Source organism: Alosa sapidissima, chromosome 16, assembly GCF_018492685.1.
Source record: "Alosa sapidissima isolate fAloSap1 chromosome 16, fAloSap1.pri, whole genome shotgun sequence".
In the NCBI taxonomy this organism is placed as follows: Eukaryota; Metazoa; Chordata; class Actinopteri; order Clupeiformes; family Clupeidae; genus Alosa; species Alosa sapidissima.
Window position 1 is genome coordinate 7,097,142 of NC_055972.1, and position 22,971 is coordinate 7,120,112.

At 42.7% G+C, this 22,971-nt stretch overlaps 2 protein-coding genes across 4 annotated transcripts in view; one reads left to right on the forward strand and one right to left on the reverse strand.

Moving 5' to 3' along the window:
* abcg5 (ATP-binding cassette, sub-family G (WHITE), member 5) overlaps window positions 1-7,889 on the forward strand; it is a 20,539-nt gene extending 12,650 nt beyond the window's left edge. The window contains exons 8-13 of the mRNA XM_042065380.1: window positions 1-81; window positions 394-599; window positions 4,616-4,754; window positions 5,904-6,089; window positions 6,385-6,497; window positions 7,227-7,889. The exon at window positions 1-81 is cut by the window's left edge and continues 133 nt beyond it. Of these exons, the coding sequence (XP_041921314.1) occupies window positions 1-81; window positions 394-599; window positions 4,616-4,754; window positions 5,904-6,089; window positions 6,385-6,497; window positions 7,227-7,411 (910 nt within the window). The 3' untranslated portion in view covers window positions 7,412-7,889. The remainder of the gene's footprint in view (window positions 82-393; window positions 600-4,615; window positions 4,755-5,903; window positions 6,090-6,384; window positions 6,498-7,226) is intronic.
* dync2li1 (dynein, cytoplasmic 2, light intermediate chain 1) lies at window positions 7,789-21,537 on the reverse strand. Of its 3 annotated transcripts, none has more exons than XM_042065383.1 (14): window positions 21,410-21,537; window positions 21,014-21,149; window positions 20,863-20,897; window positions 20,700-20,769; window positions 20,478-20,566; window positions 18,795-18,987; window positions 17,448-17,516; window positions 15,533-15,610; window positions 14,824-14,903; window positions 13,209-13,279; window positions 12,823-12,920; window positions 12,131-12,223; window positions 8,094-8,173; window positions 7,789-8,057 (listed from the first exon to the last, which is right to left on the reverse strand). In XM_042065383.1, the coding sequence occupies exons 1-13, from the start codon at window positions 21,421-21,423 to the stop codon at window positions 8,111-8,113; spliced, it is 1,089 nt and encodes a 362-aa protein (XP_041921317.1). In that variant the 5' UTR covers window positions 21,424-21,537; the 3' UTR covers window positions 7,789-8,057; window positions 8,094-8,110. The 3 variants fall into 3 exon arrangements, with proteins under 3 accessions (XP_041921317.1, XP_041921316.1, XP_041921315.1); XM_042065382.1 differs by having other exon boundaries at window positions 7,789-8,042; window positions 8,077-8,173; XM_042065381.1 differs by having other exon boundaries at window positions 7,789-8,173.
* Window positions 21,538-22,971: the final 1,434 nt, after the last annotated feature.

Below are 22,971 nucleotides of genomic sequence, written 5' to 3' on the forward strand. Positions count from 1 at the left end.
CCAGAGGCAGGACAAACCCAGCATCCCCTTCAAAAGCAAAGAGTCGCCCAGTGGGGTGTCCAAACTAGGAGTGCTGGTCAGGTAGGAAGACCTCTGAACAATGATGAATACAATCACATTAAACCACTGTTAATCAATGAAGGTTGAAGCATCAGCCTCTCTCTCTCTCTTTCTTTCTCTCTCTCTCTCTCTCTCTCTCTCTCTCTCTGTAATTTCCGTAGTGTGTATCATAGTGAATGGATGGATGAGGGAATGATTGAATAAACGAGTGAATGACTGTGTGGGATAGAGATTATGAATGAGTGAACTAATGAACAAATGAATGAAATGAAAACAAATACATGAATTCTTGTATGAATGCCTCTCTTCCCCACTCTTGGTGTTTGTCTGCAGGAGAACCATGAGGAACCTGTCCCGGGACCGCATGGGGGTTCTGATGCGCCTCTCGCAGAACCTCATCTACGGGCTCTTTGTGGCGTTCTTCGTTATGCGACTGGACGAGGATGTGACCAAGGGGGCTGTGCAAGACCGGATCGGTATCATCTACCAGTCCATGGGCGCATCGCCCTACACGGGCATGCTCAACGCTGTGGCACTGTGTAAGTGGCTTTGTCTCTGTGCACACATTTTGTGCAACAAATTTAAAAAGGAAACAACACAAACTTGTGTCCCTATCTGGACACAGAGATGTGTTAAAACAATGCAAGTTGTGTTGTTTTCAACACATTCGTTTTAAGAGTGTTCATGCAGTGCTAAGATCAGGGCAGACCATGACCCATAACTATGTTTACTACTATGACCCATAACTATGTATATTTAACTATAACTAAATATACACTGGGCCATTCATGCACTTCAGACATTCACACACTTCAGACAACTCCAGACTGTTGGTGGCCTTGGTTAACTAAACTGCATGACTGATGCCACAGAAAACCTACAACTGAACTTCATCTTCCATAATCATGCTAAAAATAATACAATAATACAATCATTTTAAAGTATTGCAGAAAGTTAATGATAATGTTTTGGCAGTGATACACGCACATATACTGATCATTTCTGTTTTTGTATGTGCAGAATGCATTTCATGGAGATAATGTAAACATGGGGGGCTAATGAACATGCCCCCAGAGTGTAGCACTGTAGCTGCCTGGCAACTCTAGCTGTTGACTGCAGCAAATCGAGGTAGAACAGATTGTTGTACGTAAAAAAAACCCAGCAGAATTCTCCTTTAATAGCCTTTGTAGATAAGCGGGCATAAGTGATGCCACAGTATGGGCCTCTTAGAAAAGATACAAAGAAGGTAAAACATAAAAAGATAAAAAGATAAGATAATCCTTGAATTGTCTCACAATGCCAATGCATTCCATTGATTACAGCAGCAAGTATAGAATTAAGAAGTAAGACATGTACCTGTGCATGCACCTGGATAATACACACAGGTGGATCATGTTGTTAAACACAAATTTCAAGTTTTTGCCTGAAATTGCACTGTACCTCCTTACGGTACCTTACAAGGGCATTGTTCCCACCTCTTTTGGGGCCTACCATTAAATGTTTGACCTCTATAGAAAGTAGTTTTCATAGGAAACAGTCAAAATAACACAGAGTTACAGAGGCTAGAATATAGTTTTTTCTTTCTGCCGGATTACAAGCATCTCTGAACTGACCACATTTCAGCCCTCTAGGTCACTTGATATCACTTAGAAACACAACTGAGCCCTAGCACCAGGTCTTGTGAAGCTGTGTGCAAAAGTAGATCAATATAGAATGAAAATATGAGTGCTTTAGACCATTATTTGCCAAGGTATGCTCATGCGTTTTGTAAAATGCCTATGGAAACTCCCCATAGGACTTTTGGTTATCCAAAACGCATACTGACAATCAAATGCTTACTGCACATGAACCCTTTTGTGTAGAAGCACAATCCTGGTCTCAAATGAAAGGTAAAGGAGACTTGGAGACGGCAGGTGAAGAGTCAGTGACCTGCTGGCGTTCGGTGCTGTGTTGGCCTGACGTTACACAGCTGATGAATTGTGCTGCTGCCCTCGTAAAGGCTTATGTCAGCGTGGTCTACTGTAGGTGAAGGCCAGTGACCGCCTTTATCGCCTCCTTCGTTGTCCATGCTATATCAGGGACACTGATAGCGGAAAAGAGACTCGTAAAGTGGTCTAGTGCTGTAGAGATAGCCTGCAGCAGCGATACTGAGCGTAAATAGCCTCTCACCTCTTCTCCAGAGTAGAGGTTCCTATTGGAGTGTCTGTGTAGGCCTACAGTATATAAGTGGGTGAAGGTGTATACATACAGTACATCACTGACCTTGACAATTATTGCTCATGATAACAAGCCCTGAACCATTTAGGTTATCCTTAGCTATTATTGCTCATGATATGCCCTGAAACACAAAGCTATCCATACCATGTCTGGGGTGGTGTGCATCTTTATGATGACTCTCAAATCCAGTTAAAACAGCAATATAGATTTATCTTTGATATAGAAAACCTACGTTGATTTCAAACACTCACTGTTACCTTTCTAATTTGTGAGTTTTTTATGACCGGGGTTCTATCAACCCAATTTGCTTGAGCTTATTGCAGTACACAGTTCATGAATGTGTGACACAGATATGTTGTGCTGCAGTTGTAGCATGCAGTAGCCTATAGAGCGGTAGTAGCGTAGTGGTTAAGGAGCTGGGCTAGCATGCAGTAAAGTTGTGGGTTCAATTCCCACCTGGAGTTCCTCTGGGGACAGAGAGACGTTGGGGTTAGTAGAAAAGTTAGAGGAGGTCATTGTGCACATCCCAGGTGCAGGATAAAAATCTGCCAAGAAATACTTAAAAAGTCTGCAAACCTCTTCATTCTTTCCCTTTTTTGTGTTTCATTTTGTCATGCTGTTGGCTGAGAAAAAAAAGATCAGCCAACAGCATGACAAAATAAAACACACACAAAAAAGAAAATAAATCAAGAAATGTGTTTTTAGGTATTTCGCTATTAGGAAAGAACGCTTCTGGAAAATATGGACTCTTTGACCAGAAGAAACCAGGTGGATGTGATGAACAATAAGGGCTTGGCGTCTCATTTAGGCTTTTAAATGACTGACTGATAATCTCAGTGTAACCTGTGTTGTGTTGACCGCTCAGCACAACCCTGCACTCACCGGGCTCGAGCTCGCAACTCCAATCCTCGTGTGATCCATTTGTCCGTGGTGATGGCTTGTGACAACCCGTAACTTGTGAAATTACGTCACTTCCTCGTAAGACCGAGCTATATGCGTTCCGGTTGCATTTACACAGTTTTGGTGTATTCACCATGAGTAACGTAGCGTGGCGCTTGTTTTTAGCAACACAGCAACATTGCTAGCCACTTTTACCAACACCAACAGATAAATAAAACATTCCACGATATTCCACGAACAACAAGACAACACAACACATACCCTTGAGGCATTGGAATATGTACGAGTAATTGAAATGGACATTCACATTTGCTAAGCAGTAAAAAGAAGAGTAAAATAGCACAGCTACTTACCGCAAACACAGGGTGGAGCCATCTTTGTTTTCAAGTCGTAAGAACTCTCAGCCAAACTTGGGGGTAGACGAGCAGCACGATGGACAAATGGATCACACCATAACTCTTAGCCGAACTTGGGGGTCCTCTGGTTTGAACAAGATCACTTCTCGTCAGATGACTTGAAATTGTCGTGTCGTTGCATAATTTTGCGTAACTTTCGTTTGTTCGGACAACTTACTACTCGTAAGACGAGCAGGATGGACAAATGGATCAAACCATAAAGTCCTTGGATTGGGAGTCCAGCGTGCTAGCAATCAAGCTAAAACCCCAGGGCGCTAGCTTTCTCACTAGCACGTCTCTTAAGGTGTCAGGAGGGAGATTTACCTACTTTCCAGCTGGCTACTATTAGGCACCTGAAAAATTCTCAGTGATGTATAGTACAGGATGTTATCGTGCGTTCATGCAGCAGGGAAGTGGGAAAGTCCAGACTTCCGAATTGAGAGCGTTCACTTGACAACAACAACAAACTGGCAACATTGCTAATTTTCATAGGCTAGCTAGCCAGAAGGCTAAAATTACGTAGTTACTCAAAGATACTCTGGGAAGTACTGTTCAATATCACAATCACCTGCGCTTATGCAATTAATAAACAAGGAAGTGTCCAATTTGTGCATGGAACAAGTACATTTTGTATCTTTCACAAAACATTGTCCTGGGAGCTCTCGCAAAGCTCCCACTTCAAGGTGTGAAGTCTCCAGTTTAGGTCTGACGTACCCCCCTTAACTCTAGATTTCTCGAACTTCTCAGTTGCTCATGAACGCACCATTAATCAAACTTATTCATCCTTATACAGCAGATTACATACAGTCCAATTAGCCTACAGCATCCATTTCCTCGTCTTCTCTGTATTAAGGTTGCTGGTGTTCTGATTTTCTCTATCTTTCTATCTCTGAATGTGTGTGTGTGTGCACGCGCGCGGACATATGTGCGTGCGTGTGTGTGTGTGTGTGTGTGTGTGTGTGTGTGTATGCGTATGCGCGCACATATATGTTTGTGTGTGTGTGTGTGCACGCGCGCATATGTGTGTGTGTGTGTGTGTGTAGTTCCTGCACTGAGGGCCATATCAGATCAGGAGAGTAAGGACGGGCTCTACAGCAAGTGGCAGATGTTTCTGGCCTACATCGTCCACATCCTCCCATTCAGCATCATCAGCGTCTTCATCTTCACCTCCTTCCTCTACTGGTGTGTATCCCTGCGTGTGTGTGTGTCCGCGTGTGTGTGTGTGTGTGTGTCAATGTTGGGAGTAATGCGTTAAAAAAGTAATGTAATTACAGTAATGCATTGCTTTTTGCTGTAATGCAGTAATGTAAGGCATTACCAATACAATTCCAGTAATATTTTACTCGGTACAACAGATTATCCAAGAATTAAAAAAAGTCATCTATGCTGGTCCTGGATTTGATTGCCTTGTTTAGATGACTGTAGAAAGGGAATTTGAGTTATCTCTGCCATTCATGCAACGGATCTAATATGGTTAGACTATACTTCTCATTTCAAGCAGTGACAATAACTAAAATGTTGCTTTTACAGACAAAGATCGTAGCCATTATTCTCAAACTATTTGCATTAAGTCTACACCACTGTAAGTGGAAGGAAAGGCAACCAGCAATGATGAGAACCATTTAAAGTCAACATACAATTTCACTATGGCTATATTTTACTATATTAAGTTGTGAGTGACCTTTGGCCTTTGGGGCCTACATTGTCCCATGAGCCACAACTGCAACCATTATATTGTTCTTTTGTTAGCCTGAAGCCTAGCTAAGTCATTATGCCATACCACATCACCTCCTGCTGTGTAATGAGCTGCATTGAACACATGAAGATCTATTGAGAACACCAAATCCATATTTCCTGTTATTTTGGTGAAAGTAATGTAAACGTAGTGTAATGCCTTACAATTCAAAGACAGTAATATTTTAATGTAACAAATTACTTTGAGATGACAGTAACAAGTAATAAATAATGCATTATGCTTTTGAAGTAACTTGCCCAACACTGGTGTGTGTGTGTGTGTGTTGTGTTTATCAGTGATGTAGTCAAGACCACCTAAACCGAGACAAAGTCAGGACCAAGAGCAGAAAGTCTGGTAGTTTGAGGCTACATGACATGACATGACTTCCTATGAAATGTGGAACAAAGGCACCATATTGGGGCTTGGCTGTTCCTATGTGTGCTGTAGCCTACGTGTGTGTGTGTGTGTGTGTGTGTGTGTGTGTATGTTTCACCAGTGTCATTTGCCTCTTCCCCAAGACGTTGGGTATGAACCCTGAGCCAAACCACTTCCTGTGTGTGTGTGTGTTTCACAAGTGTTATTTGCCTCTTCCTCAGGACGGTGGGTATGAACCCTGAGCCCAATCGGTTCCTGTGCTTCTCGGCGGTCATCATGGTTCCCCACCTGATCGGAGAGTTCCTGACCCTGGCGCTGCTTGGCGTTGTGCAGGACCCCACCATGGTCAACAGCGGCATGGCGCTGCTCAACATCGCCGGCATCCTGGTTGGCTCCGGCTTCCTTAGGTCAGCTTGGGCACCAGCCAATCAGCAGCCCTCAAAACTCTCATTAACCAATCGGAATCATCATCCCTGAATAATCATTGATGTCATTTTAGCACTCGTTAACCAATCCCCAAATTATGTATAACCTACAGTATATAATATGTGTGTGTGTGTGTGTGTGTGTGTGAGAGAGAGTATGCAGTATTATGCAATACATGTGTATGTGTATGTGTGTGTGTATTCAATTAATGTGTGTAGGCATGAAATAAATGAAGGCAAAGGGCATTGAATAAGTGTGTGTGTGTTGTGTGTACAGGAGCACCCAGCATATGCCATTGGTGTTTCAGTGGCTGAGCTATCTGACTTTTCAGAAGTACGGCTGTGAGCTGCTCATTGTCACTGAATTCCACAATCTCAACTTCACCTGCAGTAAGACTCTCTCTCTCTCTCTCCCTCTCACACACACACACTCACTCACTAACACACACACACCTTTATGACAGGTCGCTCATGGGCGGTATCTCTGATCTGACCCATGCATTGCCAACTCACCAGAAGTTATTTAATGACTGAACACTGAACTTAAGATGCTGCCATTTGTTGCTGCTGGAGCAAGTGACCTCAAGTTACCTTTCGGTTACCAATGAGTTGGTTGTCGGGTTACTTTGGGTTACCGATGTGTTTATTGGTCAGTGTTTGTTTGTCCTTTTTTTCTGCAGTTTCTTTGGAAATCCAAAGTGTAAAATGTCACTTTTCATTCTGTGGAATGCTAGCTTAAAATTGATCCTTAAAATAAGATAAGAATCACCATTTTCCATTCATTCCATCAAGAAGTTTATATTTAGTAACTTGGGAAGCTGATAACTACATTAATTAATTTTAAATTATAATATTGAAATATCAAGTGTGCAAGAGCACTAGATGCTAAGTGGGTTGATACTATTTAATTCTGCATACCTTGATAGCCTTTAAGTATAAGTATTGATCCCGTGAGGGAAATTTAATACAGTTCTACATAGAAAATGTTTTTTTCTTGGTCTAAAAGGATCCTTTCTCATGTCAAGCAAAGAATACCTACTACAGGGTCTGCAGGGCTTAGTGAGACTGTGTGGCACAAAACACAACCTTTAGTCTCATCTGTCACCTTTTGACGTGCAGGTGACACCTCTCTACGTCCCGGGGCCTGTGTGATAAACCACGGCGACCAGGTGATTGACCAGGGCTACCCTGGTGCCTTGTCCCGCTACACCCTGGACTTCCTGCTTCTCTACGCCTTCCTGCCCGCGCTCGTCGTCCTGGGTATCATCACGTTCAAGATCCGGGACCGCATCGTCCGCCGCTGAGACGTCAACGACGACGGCTCACGGTGATAATAAACACTCATCTCAGGCGCCTAATAAGGCAGAAATGCTCGTCCAGGCGATCAACTTCTCGTATCTAATCGCCTGGTAGATATTGACCTGAAAGGAGGCCTACTGTATGTCATTATTGGACCCCTTTTTTACAAAATATTCTGCCCACGGAGGACAAAAAAAGACTCTGTCATAGTATTGCACTCTCAGCTTTTGCATTGTGTATGTGTTTCTGCTTATGCCACAGAGCTGTTGTTTCTCTCTGTATATAAAGTCGTTTTTTTCATTGAAATATTCTCATACATAATTTATTGTTGAGTTGAGATACTTTGTAATACATGTGACCATGGTAAACATTTGACAAAGCATAGTGTGCATAAATGTAATTTATTGTATATACAGTATACAAATATGAAGGAAAAATAGAGCTTAAATAGTACAAAAATATTAATAAATCATGTCAAAGCATGATGTGACACTGTGTATGTTTTTGTAACATTTGAAGGTTTGTATATCTGTGCGTGTGTATGTGTCTGCCTGTCTGTCTTTCTCTCGGTTTGAGAGAGTGTGTGCGTGTGTATGTGTCTGTCTGTCTGTCTTTCTCTCGGTCTCTCGAGTGTGTGTGTGTGTGTGTGTGTGTGTGTGTGTGTGTGTGTGTGTGTGTGTGTGTGTGGGTGCCATAGTTGAATGTTAGGACTCCAACTCCAGGCCTTTCCATGACTTTGCAGCATCTCTCTTGTACTGGTCCAGCTCCTTGAGAGGAAAGGGGAAAAATGATTAAATTCCTCATTGTTTGTAATATTTACTATTTAACTTTAGTTAGACTAATACTACAGTATAATAATATTGTCATAAAATGGACAGAAAAAGAATTAAATAATTAATCCTAACTATTTGCATGACAGCCCTACACCTGACCTAGACTGGGGGCTCATTATCATGCCCCCAGAATGTAGTTCTGTACCTGCCTGGCAGTTATTTACCGCAGGGTTAGGGTTTAACTCCAGCTAGGTAGAACAGATTGTTTTAGTTTTTTCCCTCGTACCGATAGTACTCGGTGACCTCGAGAAACTATGTGAGATCTGTGTGAAAAATCGCCGGGATTCTCCTTTAAGTCTGCCAGTCAGGCAGTCTGCAGGTAAACAATCCATGGGGTCAGAAGTCCAGCGAGTGTTGCACATGTCCCCCCTGACCATGTGCCGGCCTGCCTGCGCAAACGGACCAGAGATGACGAGAGCCGTGGCGGGGCCATCGCAGAGGTTACTACAGGTCAAACAAACAGGGCTCTCCATGGCCAGGGCAATACAGTAATTACTGATACAGGCAACACCTGCAGCCCACCCCGTCATTGGCTGAGACCGCCCAGAGGGAAGTCACCTGAGCCAGGTGAGGGCTGTTGGGAGAAGGTCACTGGAGGTTAAGGTGGCGGTGGTCAGCAGGCAGGCGGCTAGGCAGGTAGGCAGGCAGGCAGACATGGGTGTGAGTTGCTTCATCTGGCCGTGTGACAGGTGAATAGTTATTACTGCTCATTAGGAGCGTGGGGAAGCAGATAGATAACGTGTCTGCCAAAGGTTGAGTGTGGAAACTGAGCAAGGCTACTACAGGGCGTTCATCACCAGTATATAGACTCATATAGTCTATATACTAGTTTACTTTACTTAGGAGCAGGGTAAGCGCTTGACATTATCTGCATACATATCTGTGCACCTCAAAATATGTGATTATGTTGGATAACAGCTATTATTATATTATATTATATGCTATTATTATGACCGCCGCGCAGCGAAGCGGCATATAGGTTTAGTCAGATTTTTTTTTCTTTTCTTTTTCGCATGTCCAAATTTCCGTCAAGGATTCCCGGGACACTGAAAGACCGGGGTAGACGAAACTTGGTGGGCATGTAACCCCACATGGATAGCATGGAACCATGGTTTTTTGTTTTGATCTGTAGCCCCCCCTGCTGTATTGGACCCCCCGAAAGGAGGGAGGATCTCGAGAACCGTAAGGTTTAGGAGGACCATTTTTTTTTTGTATGTTGATCTCAAGGGGCCATGTCAACCCATTCCATAACCACCCATTTCATGTATAGCGCCACCTAGTTAAACACAAAAAAGTAAAAATTAGGTGTTGTAATCGCAGGTATCTGTGACCTAACATAGTCAAAACTGCACGAAATTGGAAGTGTAGGATCATTATGACACCCTTTGAATGCATGCCAAGTTTCGTGGAATTCCGTTCATGGGGGGCCACACAATAAATTAATTTATGTTACTATACACCAACTGGCCTGTAGGTGGCCGGAGACAGTTTTCTGTGAATATCTCGAGAACCGTAGGGCCTAGGAGGTCCATCTTTTTTTTGTATATTGGTCTTAAGGGGGCATGTCAACCTATCCCATTACCACTTATTTCATGTATAGCGCCACCTAGTTAAAAATTAAAAAGCAAAAAATGAGGTGTTTTCATCACAATATCTCTGGCTGACATGGTCAAAACTGCACAAAATTGAAAGTGTAGGATCATTATGACACCCTCCGAATGCATGCCAAGTTTTGTGAACTTTCGTTCATGGGGGGCCTTACAATAAAATAATTTATGTGTACATTTAGTGACCGTACACCAACAAGGATTCCCGGGACACTGAAAGACCGGGATACACGAAACTTGGTGGGCATGTAACCCCACATGGATAGCATGGAACCATGGTTTTTTGTTTTGATCTGTAGCCCCCCCTGCTGTATTGGACCCCCCGAAAGGAGGGTAGGGCAGACACAGTTTTCTGTGAATATCTTGAGAACCGTAAGGTTTAGGAGGACCAATTTTTTCCGTATGTTTGCCTCCAGGGGTCATTTTAACCAATTCCATGTGCACACATGTGCATAAACATACACACACACACACACATACATTCACAGTAATCATACGTATGACACATACTCACACAGTAGACATATGTACGCATGCATGCACATGCACAAACACACATACGCAGGCAAACACACAAGCACGCACGCACACACACACACACACACACACACACACACACACACACACACACGCACACAATTCAAGAATTTCTCAGAATTATGAACAGGCAAGATGGGGGTGGGGTTGTATAAAATGAATTTTACATGTGAAATCTATGAACTAATCATGTTTTGGTACTTGTTGTCTAGCAGATACCAGTGAGAATTGAGTGTGGATAATGCAATTTAGTGAGACAGTTAGAATCATATAGGCCTTTCAGCGTGATTTATTTTTGTGGAAAAAATGTGCTGGACTGGGCAGCGGTCATATTTTGTACCGCTCGGCGGTACATCTAGTTAATGAGTAGACTGGGCAGCACTTAGATCATTGGGAAAAAGTGCAAGAACACCACTTGAAAGCAGACAACACATCTTTCAGTCTTTTCATCCTCAAATCAATGTTTCATTTTAAAACTACAATCATATTAACACAATTGAAATGGGGGCGAAAAATAGACGACACCAGGACATTTTGTCTGTTGTGATTTGAAGATTATCACAATTTTGAAGGAAATGGCGGGTATTTAAAACACTGTATATACCAAATTTCTGTCAGAAATATAGCTGACCTGGTTTAACTTATTTAGCAGTGCAAATACTTATTACATTTGTGTCCACTCACTATTTTCTCTGCTAAAATAATGCGAATTCTGCACTTTTTCCACATCACATTTCTTGGATATTACAGACTTCTCTAGTATGTTGTCACACATTTTATCATAACAACTAAGGTTTGTAACTATGCTGTGTTGAACGGGTATACAATTAGAATTAATATAAATATGAGGATTAAAAAATGTATTAAAACAATTATTTTGTGGTGTATGTTTTTTTTTCGACTTCTAAAAAATTAAATTGTCTAGTTGGTGCTAATTCTACTCATCAATACTTAATTATCAAACAGCTACCCATCCATCTTGCATAATCAATGTGGCGCCCTGACTGAATTATCCTTCTCCATGCATGACTACATGTGCAAAATAAAACAGCTGTACACAAAGCTGATCTGCACCTTGCGTTTAGTCCTTGGTCTCTCTTGGCAGTCAGAGTAAGAGTTAAGAGGAGCAAAAGAGGACTCGCACACTGAGAGCCAAACAAAAACGTGTCTGTATTTGTTCAGGGCTGTACAGACAAATGTGCAAAAAGTGCAAAAAAAATATTAATTATAAAATTATCAAACAACTACCCATCCATCTTGCATGATCAGATATTTCAGTCCATGTGGACTATCATCAGTGCAAAAGATAGCGCATGCTAAGCCACCCTGTAATGGATGCTGTACAGATTAATGTAATTAGTGGCCATTGGCCTAATTCAGCACTAATAGTGACAAAATCATTACATGGACACTCCAAAATGACATGCTAATGAGATATAACCTTATTTACATGTCCACCATATAAAACATAACATACATACTGTATTAACCTTTATTCATTATACTTAAATAACTTAAAATAAATAAATAAGGGGATACAGCTAACTAGACTACACCACTGCATAGGTACAGTGGTGTGATCACAGCATACCCACTACAGCTAACTAGACTACACCACTGCATAGGTACAGTACTAGGTGTGGTCACAGCATACCCACTACAGCTAACTAGACTACTATACACCACTGCATAGGTACTAGGTATAAGGTTCTAGGTCCTAGTTCTAGTTTGTGGCTCGTGTGAGTACCTGGTCCTTTTGTGCCCTCATGGAGTCGATGAGGGCCTCACTATACTGCGGGTCTTTGGATGGGTCCTTCAGCTGCTTGTCTTCTGTGCTGGTCTGGAAGCACAGGATGGAATACTCAGGTGCAGTGCAGTGCAGTGCATAGAGTTTACTAATGTTGCTAATGTTTATCATCTTTTCTCCCTTTGAGTGTGTGCGTGTGTGTGTGTGTGCGTGTGTGTGTGTGCGTGTGTGTGTGTGTGTGTGTGTGTGTGTGTGTGTGTGTGTGTGTTTGGGACTAAGGGCACAGGCATTTAGAAGATAGGTGTGCGTGTTGAGCTAATATAAGCATGAATCAGGAGTTGTGTGCAGGGATGGATTACTGCACGGGCCTACCGGGCCCAGGCCCAGGGGCCCAAGGGGTCAGGGGGCCCTGAAGCCCAAGCCTTTGCATGGAATCATTGCCTCAATATCAACAAATCAGGATGTAGGCTATGAATCTGATTGAATTTAGTATTGGCCATCCCCAAAATGCACCAGAATACAGGAAATCACATCAAACAAATAAAAAAAATTCTGGGGGAGGACCCCCAACCCCCCCTTCCACATATGCGACAATTAGTGGGGGGCCCATAATCCGCCCATGGTTGTGTGGGAGAGTGTGTGAGCGTGTGCGTGTGCGTGTGCGTGTGCGTATGTGTGTGTGTGTGTTTTACCTCAGGAGGAAACACCCTTTCGAACACTTTCTTCCACAGATCCAGTGGGTTTCTGGCATGCAGGCTTCCGATGTCAATATCTGTGGTGGGTGGGGACCCTGCAAAAAGGTGAAAACCAATTCAGTTTATACGCATCATCAAATGAGACACCATGCAACAGTCCTATGAACTAACTCACCTACAAATCACAACAACTATCGGTAAGTCTATAAAATAAATAAAAAATGAGGTCTGGTAGCATATTTCCAGCCTGTGGGGGCACTATCGGACAGTGATAGTGACACGTTTGTTGAACAATTGTACAGACTCTTCTCAGCACACTTGACCTTGACCAGAGCAATTGAAGGTTGTGAAGAAGAGGCCGAGATAAGATAGGAACAGCTCACCAATCTGACTCAAGGAGTCCGTGCCAGCGGGGACGAACAGAGGCTTGCCAGGGTCAGTGGACATGGACTTCCTGAAAAAAACAGCACAAACATTAAAGGTCAGCTACAGTGCGCGACGCGACATACTTCGGCCAATATGGCACGAATGGGAGTGGCGTTGGTTTGCAGATATTGCACTCACAGGTCACCACAGCCATGGCGATATCTGCTACCAACGACACGGTCACGAGTGTCATATTGCTTTTATTAACTAGGCCGCACTGGAGTCCCCTAGCACAGTCTGACCTAGTGTTTCCCCAGCTGCGTGTCACAACAGATGAGAAGGAAGAGAGATTCCATTTCCAGTTCATTTGTGAGACCTGTGTATGGTTGATGTTACGGTGGAGTGCCGAAAGATTTATTTATTTATTTATTTATTTCACAGTAACCAGTGTGCTACGATGAGAGAAACACATTGAGGGGACAATGCCCTAGGCCATCACATGTATTTGCTTCATATGCTTCATGTGAAACATAACAGGAGGTACATTAGCCATTGCATTGCCATGGTCCCTCACTGAGGAGGAACCCCAGTGAATGAAAACAATGTCGTTTACCTCATACTGCAATTTCCCAACTATTAGCCGAGGTTTATACATTGCTTTTGCAAAATGTCTTCAGCTATGATGTTAATACACAGGGGCAGTTACAGTCGCTTTGGTACATTTCTCAGATCAGAATTGAAATTTTCAAAAATACCTGTTCAATCTTCACTTCATTGTGTCACTTCATCATAAAAATCAGTTTCTCATTTCTTTGAACAAGTTGCAAATGCTTTGGTACGTCCATGAAAATGATTATGTACAATTCTTTGTTGTTTCTTACATTATCAATTGGTTATGTCATGTTGATCAAAATGTATTATAATGGGTCTCTGTTGAATAGTCTCACCCCCCACATTTAGGCATTAGTTCATAACATAAGTCTTTATATGCAAAATGGTTGAACAAGTTGTCATAATGTCAAGCAGGAACGTCAGGAGGTGTAGGAAGACTGCACTGTAATTCCTACAGCACTGCATGCACAGTTTTCTCTAAGGACATTGTCCTATGTTCACATTTCTACTTTTTGCCCCCTTTGTGCTATGCAGTGCTGTCTTTTCCTTTCTGTATCGCAATGACATGGTCTGTCAACAAATTACAGTATATGTTATATTGACAACATGACTAAGCCATTTGACTGTCTTATCCGTACACAATGACACAAGGACTTGTCATTCTGATGGCACTGACATGTTCATTGACACAGATATTTACTTTTGAGAGATGAACTAAGGATTTTGAGCAAGAGACTTTTGCAGGTAATCCATGGTGTTTTGCTATTTGTACAAATTGTTTTGAGAAATGCGCTTACTGTTTTGCAAATGTCGAGGATGATTTGAGAAATGTACCAAAGCAACTGAGAAAAAACGTAATATGGTTTTAATATGGTTTTGTTTTTCTAACTTGCATAAAACACTGTCCTGCGGTTTATACACAATGCGGCTAATACATAGGAAATGACTGTATCAGACACTTTCAAATCTATGGTGTGAACCAACTCACAATCATACAACCAAAAGAAGGGGTCAACTTACGATCTGTCCGTCCCAAATGCAAGGTGGCTGACAAAGCTCTTGGTTTTGGATATGGCGCCCTCTGCCCTGCTGCTGGTGAACTGCAGATGAGGTGACAAGGAAACAGATGAGGGCAGAAGAGAGCACAGGCTTTTCTCTTTTATAATGTACACACACACACACACACACACACACACACAGATGATGGCAGAAAAGAGTGCATGCTTTTCTCTTTTATAATGTACACACACACACACACACACACACACACACACACACAGATGATGGCAGAAGAGATCACATGCTTTTCTCTTTTGTAATGTACACACACGTACACACACACACACACGAGGGCAGAAGAGAGCACATGCTTTTCTCTTTTGTAATGCACACACACACACACACACACACACACACACACACACACACACACACACACACGAGGGCAGAAGAGAGCACATGCTTTTCTCATTTATAATGCACACACACACACACACACACACACACACACGAGGGCAGAAGAGAGCACACGTTTTTTTTTTATGTAATGTGCTGGTTTTTGCATAACTAAATGGAGGGCTGCAAACACAACTCCAGCCTCAACTGCAGTGATGCTTAGAGATGCCCTGAGACAGTCTGATAGCTCATAGCGCTAAACTTTCCCCATGATGGCGCTAAAACAGTTAAGCAAGCCTGACTTTGGGCTTCCTGACTGAGGTGCGGGTCTTACGATGAGAGATCCTCCGTAGTAGTGAGCTAGGAAGCGTAGGGTCTTGCACAACACCTTCCTCTTCTCGGAGTCAAAGTCCTTCAAAGCATAATAAATACGTCAGATCACATGGGGCTGGTATTAGAAGGTACTGTAAAGGTGGTCACATGTAGTTGGCATCAGAAGGTAATGGTCAATCAAAGCACAATGAATACGTCAAATCACATGGGGTTGGTATTAGAAGATAAAGGTCCTTCAAAGCCCAATGAATACGTCAGATCACATGGGGTTGGCATTACAAGTTCATGGTTAACCAAAGCAAAATAAATATGTCAGATCACATAGGGTTGGTATTAGAAGATAAAGGTCCATCAAAGCACAATAAATGTGTGATCTCGTGGGGTTGGCATTAGAAGGTACTGTAAAGGTGGTCACATGTGGTTGGCATCAGAGGATAATGATCAATCAAACCACAATAAATATGTCAGATCACATGGGGTTGGTATTAGAAGATAAAGGTCCATCAAACCACAATAAATATGTCAGATCACATGGGTTGGATGGAATTCTTTCATTGTAGAGCTATGTGCACCTTTGTAAAGCCTCTCCTTGTTTCTCTGTCTACATGCATGTTTAAAGACAACATTAACAATCCTGCAAGGCATAGAAGACGACTAGAAGGCTAAATTGTGCTTAAATCTGGTTAGCATCATAACCCCTCTGCGTTAATTTGTTAAAAACTTTTGTATTCAAGTTAATTCTGCAAACCTACCACCACAAATAGAATTAAATTCTGTGGGAAACACTGAAGATACAGTAACAATGATCACATGGGGTTGGCATTAACACATAAAGGAGATGAGAATGGATAATAGTGTATGAGTGGATCAGACACATGCCTGTAAAGAGGACATATTTGATCCCTTTTCCTGCTATTTCAAATAGTTTCTTGAGGTCTTATAAATACCTGTGTTATATATACTACAAAATACCAAGAGGATGAAGCGCCACAAGGCCCTTTTCAACTCTGTCTGAAGAGCCCTGTTCAGAGTGGCAGCCGTGGCCTACTGGTTAGGGCTTCGGGCTTGTAACCGAAGGGTTGCCGGTTCGATCCCCGACGCACCTACTGTAACCCCTCACTGCTCCCCGAGCACCGTTGTAGCAGGCAGCTCACTGCGTCGGGATTAGTGTGTGCTTCACCTCACTGTGTGTTCACTGTGTGCTGAGTGTGTTTCACTAATTCACGGATTGGGATAAATGCAGAGAGATATACTTATACTTTATATTTACTTATTCTGTTTGTCTGCCTGTTCCTGTACAATGGATTTACTTCAACATGATGCTAACAGGTCTTAAGCTTGCGGGGAAAAAACAACGTTTGCACTTTCGTTTTTCAGTCGTGAGCGAAGACATGATCCTGATATGTAAAACTGGGATGATCTTATTCAACAAGCGGCCAGACTTGATGTCGCCTCAGCCAGCGAATCTGAATGGCTCACTGAATCACGTTTTCAGATGTACACTATGGGTGTGGTCAGATTAATGCAGAGCTAATACTACAACTAATAACTGTCAGATCACATGGGGTTGGCATTAGAAGATACTAGTCGTTCAAAGCACAATGAATATGTAAATAAGTAATTTACTGTATCTTCTAATGCCAACCCCATGCGACCCCATGTGATCTGACCTTGATCGGACCTGACGAACCTTGTCCATCAAAGCACAATAAATACGTCAGATCACATGGGCTTGACATTATAATTGCCATGATATGTCCACTGGAAAACCATGTCTGAATGAAAACCATGTCTTTGTCTATGTGCCTTTTTAACTAGTTACTTTTTCATTGCCCGTCTTTAACTTGAAACCCCCCCCACACTATCTTTACCATAAATTGAGTTCACAAGAAACCGCTTGCTTATTGGCTGATTACCTGGAAGATGTCAAACTTGCTGCCTATCAAGAGCAGCGGAACTGGAAATGGGTTGATGAGTTCTCTGTCCTGAGGAAGGAGTCAGGCAGTTAATGCAGTTAACACCCTGCTGTCCACTGACACACACACATCCTGCTGTCCACTGACACACACACATCCTGCTGTCCACTGACACACACACATCCTACTGTCCACTGACACACACACCCTGCTGTCCACTGACACACACACATCCTACTGTCCACTGACACACACATCCTGCTGTCCACTGACACACACACATCCTACTGTCCACTGACACACACACATCCTACTGTCCACTGACACACACATCCTGCTGTCCACTAACACACACACATCCTGCTGTCCACTGACACACACACCCTGCTGTCCACTGACACACACACCCTGCTGTCCACTGACACACACACCCTGCTGTCCACTGACACACACACACCCTGCTGTCCACTGACACACACACATCCTACTGTCCACTGACACACACACCCTGCTGTCCACTGACACACACACCCTGCTGTCCACTGACACACACATCCTGCTGTCCACTGACACACACACCCTGCTGTCCACTGACACACACACTTCCCTTTCTGCTGCCTGGTTGCTCATATATGGGCAATTCCATGCAAAACTGTCACGTCCATAACGGCAACTAAATACCATGGCATTGTGTTGGCGTTACGGATGTGACAGTTTTGCGTTGAATTGCCCATATACACTTCCATTTCAGCCTACATTAGACAATGCTGAATTAATTAAATGCGAAATTAGCTCTTGAATAGGATACTGGATGTTTCTGACAACCCTTATGAACTCTAAAGATCAAATTTATGCTACCCTTTATTCACTATTTTTTCTCAGAGTTATACTGAGGTATTGGTACTAACTTGCCAAACTTTTCGCACAGTTACTCAGTTAGAATATTCCTCTAGTCTAGCTATGGAATGAGTGCTGAAACAGTGTTCACAGCCAAGAAGAAATATCAAACAATCCACATACTCACAACATACCCACACAACAGGTCACATTCTACTTGGATCATCCCCTATAGATGATCTACAGATTCTCAGATTATAATCAAACTATCTGTTCAAAATCTGTTACCTACACTTTAATATTAACGTTAGGGTTAGGGATTGGGATGTTCAGTGAACAATTAGAAAGGCTGAACTTCAATTTCAACAAATCATCAGTAAAGTATCTGTGCTGTAGGTGGACTATCCAAATAATCTGTCACCCCAAATACACAACAGTTGGAGCAGTCGGACACCTGATACAAATAATACTATGGAAGTTTAGTTTAGTCAGTCGACTGGACTAACTCACGGGATGGTCTTTGGGCAGGACGCGGGGGGTGCCGATGGGGCCAGGTTGTTTACTGGACCGGGAGTCCGACCCTCGCTGAGGCCCGGAGCAGATCCTCTCCACCTGGGTCCTGGCGGCCTGGAGAAGCCTCTCCTGGGTGGCCCACAGCGCGTTGGGCTTGGACAGGTCCAGCACCAGCACCACAGAGAAGGCCCTGCGAGGGAGGCCAAAGTCCTTTTAGGCAAGTCACCCGTCTCGGCGGCCATTTTGCAACGCACTTTGGGCAGTTATCGGGCAGCTATTTTCCTATTCAAGTGAATGGGGAGGCATACAGGAAGGGGCGGAATATTTGTAGAGACTACTGCCATATTGGCGTTACTAACTAACCCCATGCATTTCTATGGAGGATTCTTTGAGTGCTGTCTCTGGTGAGGCATGCAGAGCAGAGGGAGGGGGAGCATGTTCAGCATAACTCGGGATTCTAGGGCCCCCTGCTGGTCAATAAGAGGGACGTCACACTCTGTCTTCAAAAAACTCTTGAAGATCATACCCTTCCAAGGATACCTCCTCTTAAAGGACCAGTATGTAGGAAATAATGGAAAATAAACTGTAACCATTCCAAAAATGATCACCATATGTTGTCAGAGAGTAAGGAAACACGATGAATTGAAGTAATGGCTTATTTGACAACATTACTCTAACCTGTAAAACCCTGTAAAAACAATGAAAAAAAAAGAGTTACGGGGCGGAATCTCGTTTATGTTTTGAACGATTAATTCTAGAATAGCGTATTAATAATGGGCTAGCGCGTCCTCCTATTTGGGTTGCCAAATTAGCAAAGGCCAACTGTCAACAGCTGTCAGTTGTAGTCATGAACGCCTACGAGAGGCAGGCAAATTTCCAAAATTACAGAACGTTCAGTAACAATCCTACAAATCGCACCTTTAAAGGAGTACCGTCACACCGGTGTGATGGGAATGTTGGGAAATGAACGTTCTAAAGAATATCTGAGTCCATTGAATTCAACATAGAATTTTAGAACCTTCAACTGTTGCTGAACCTAGAATGTTCAAAAACCTACACCTTTAAGGGTTAACAATTCTAACAACCTAACACACCACACACAAAATACACTTACCATACGCTTCCTTATCTTCCCTCCTCTAGCTCCTGCTTCTACCACTTTCTCCTCCTACCACACTTTGACTAGCACTTATAATGTTGGCCCTCTTATCCTTAGTATTGGCAGATGCGGGAGTCATTTCTAGCTAGCCTACGGTCCCCTCTGTACTGCAGCTTGAATGTGATTCTCTTGCTGTAATTCGCTTGGGGTAAAACTAGCGTCTGCTTAATGAATTAATGTAAATGTAGTAGCCATTACAATCATCGTCAAAAAGAGACAAATTATTCATCAGATGACACACACACACACTCACTCACTCACTGACTCTCTCTCTCTCTTACACACACACACACACCAGGGGCGTCGGACTGGGAGTAAAACCCTTACTGATTATAGGGCCCCAAAGGGAGAGAGGGCCCTTGAAAAGTCTGGAATATATTTTATTTTACCTGGGTTGAGGAACATAGGGGCCCATCGTGGCCTGCCTATGCAGGGGCCCAGGATCTTGTGCTACGCCCCTGACACACACACAGTTTTATGCTCTCACATGGTAATATATTGCTAAACGGTGATATACTAACCTGACATTCTGTGCATTGATGGGGATCTGAGCGAGGTCTGAGAGTGACGTTCCTCCTCCTAGTTCCCACAGATGTGCTATGTCCTTTGGCTGATTGAGGAAAAGAGAACATGTCAGACCGTTTACCAACGTCCTGAGAATACAGGTATGACAGGATGTTCATCTGAAGACCCATTCATTACATGGTGATTACAGGGTGATGACCCAAACGTCTGTCCCCTACCGTATTATGCCCTCGCGCTCTTCTCCCGAATGTGTATTCTAATGCGAGAGTGGGTTTAGGTGCTTCGTCTCTGCAAATGGAAAGGATTTGGAAATATTTTACAAATGGATTTCTTCTAAAGTACAACCGTTAGATAAGGCTAGTGTGAGGGGTTTGTATTTACCTGTCAAGGCATCGGAGCAAAATTGTTGTTTTACCCTAGGGGAAAAAAACACAAAACACTTCTTAAAGTCAAAGAATAGGACCTGCATCATTAATGATACGTCTGTTTAGTGGTATATGGTGTTATTATACAATGCAAAAAGTCATGTTACCCCCGACTTGCTTCCCATAAAAAACACGGTTCTTTCGTGCAGTGACTTATCCTGTTGTTCGGTTTCCTCGTCGTCGCCAACATCGTTTTCTCGGTTGCGGACCTCCAACGCTGCCAGCTCCCATAATGTGTCAGTGCTGTATTACGAAAATTTGCTGAACGTAAATGGTACAAAACTATCCATCCATCATATAGATCCCATATGCCAAAGTAATTGGACAACAATCTAACTAACAGGCAGGTAACGTAACTTACTGACAGCGTACTACTACTGGCTGGCTGGCAGCTAACGTTAACTTACCTATCGCTAGCATGATAGTTCAATAGCTGATTTATGGCTAAAACTAAGGTCGTTTCGTTACGGATGCAAATGAAACTTAGTCCTGAAGTAACCTACCTTATTTTAGGCATTCGTCCAAAGTGGCAACACACTAACCCTTGGGAAGATATTGGGATTTCTTGTTTTATCGGGCTAGCAGTCTTGTGTTGACATTCTGCAGATGATTACCGTTGCGATGGGTAACGTCGCATGCTTATGACGCAATGTATAAGCTCCTTGTGGGCCATGAAATTAAAAGTCTTGCTGCAAGTAGGTTTGAATGTGACAAATGGGTCTTGGGCTACAGATAAGTATTGCCAGAGAATGTCTAATACGGGACGGATTTATTATTTTACCGTAAACGGGCTCTGGTGTTGCATGGTGCCTCATGTGTCAAGCATAGCCTGAAAAAAATAGTGTGTCAAGGTAAGCTTCCTCTCCATTGAAAGTCCTGGGCCCAGTTGTTCAAAAAGTTTTTTTCTGAACAACTGGGCCCAGGAGTCAAAATCCGATCCGATTTCTTTTAAACAACTGGGACCTGTTTATTTTTGATTAACAGTGTAGATGTTTGCCTACAGTAGGCCTACTGTGTGTATAACACAAGTGATAAGTTTATAAGTAGGCTATAAGTGACACTATGATCTCTTGCCAATCTGAGTGAAATCTGAATCTATGAAAAATGATCAGGTTCAGATGCAAATCTGCTTCAGATGGTCAGACACTAGAACTCATAGTCAATTCTGAAATTTTATTGAGAATAAGTCAAATATGCTTAACAAAAAAAATAGTTAACAAAATAACAAGTTGGTACATACATTGTATTCATATGATACAAGAAAAAAATACCAAAAATAAATAAAATACAATAAAAAAAGTAAAACACTGATAAATGTGTATGCGTCAGTTACAAAAACAAATTGTAAAAGTCATTAACAGGTGTACCGAGACCTTCAGCATAACACATCCCTTGGCTGTTTTTAACTACACAAATTTCAAAATGGCTTTCCTTCTCCATATGGGAGAAGAACTGTGAAGAGTCAAGACGTTCACTTTCTTTATACATGTACATATGCCCAATAAGGGACATAACATTTAAAATACTAGATTCTTTTTTTCTGCGCAAGGGATGCACAACATTATACTTCTATAGCCCTCCATGTCCTGGTTCCATATATTGTTTTAAACAGGGAACACTACAAAACAATGAAAACCATAAAAAAAAGACTCTTTATCTGAACCCTGGGCACTTGGTGGTATCATACACTCAGGTATGTAAGAGCGCAGGTGTCGTTTATACATTTTCACTGCTGAGGCGTGCGTGAATGAGCATCCCCTCTCGCGACGGCGGCTCGCTAATACACACTTTTTTATATGGTGAGATCCGGAGTGATGCCCATGCAGCTAAACACACACACACACATACACACACACACACACACACACACACACACTCATACATACACACACACACTCATACATGCACACACACACATACACACACACGCCTGCTAGCGAAAAGCAGCAATTAAAAAAGTGAAAACTAAAACACATCATGGGGAAACACAGACACAGTACACCAGGCCAGGCATTACAGAAGCATTGCGAACCCAGCGGCAAAGCAGAGTGGCAGAGCAATAGTC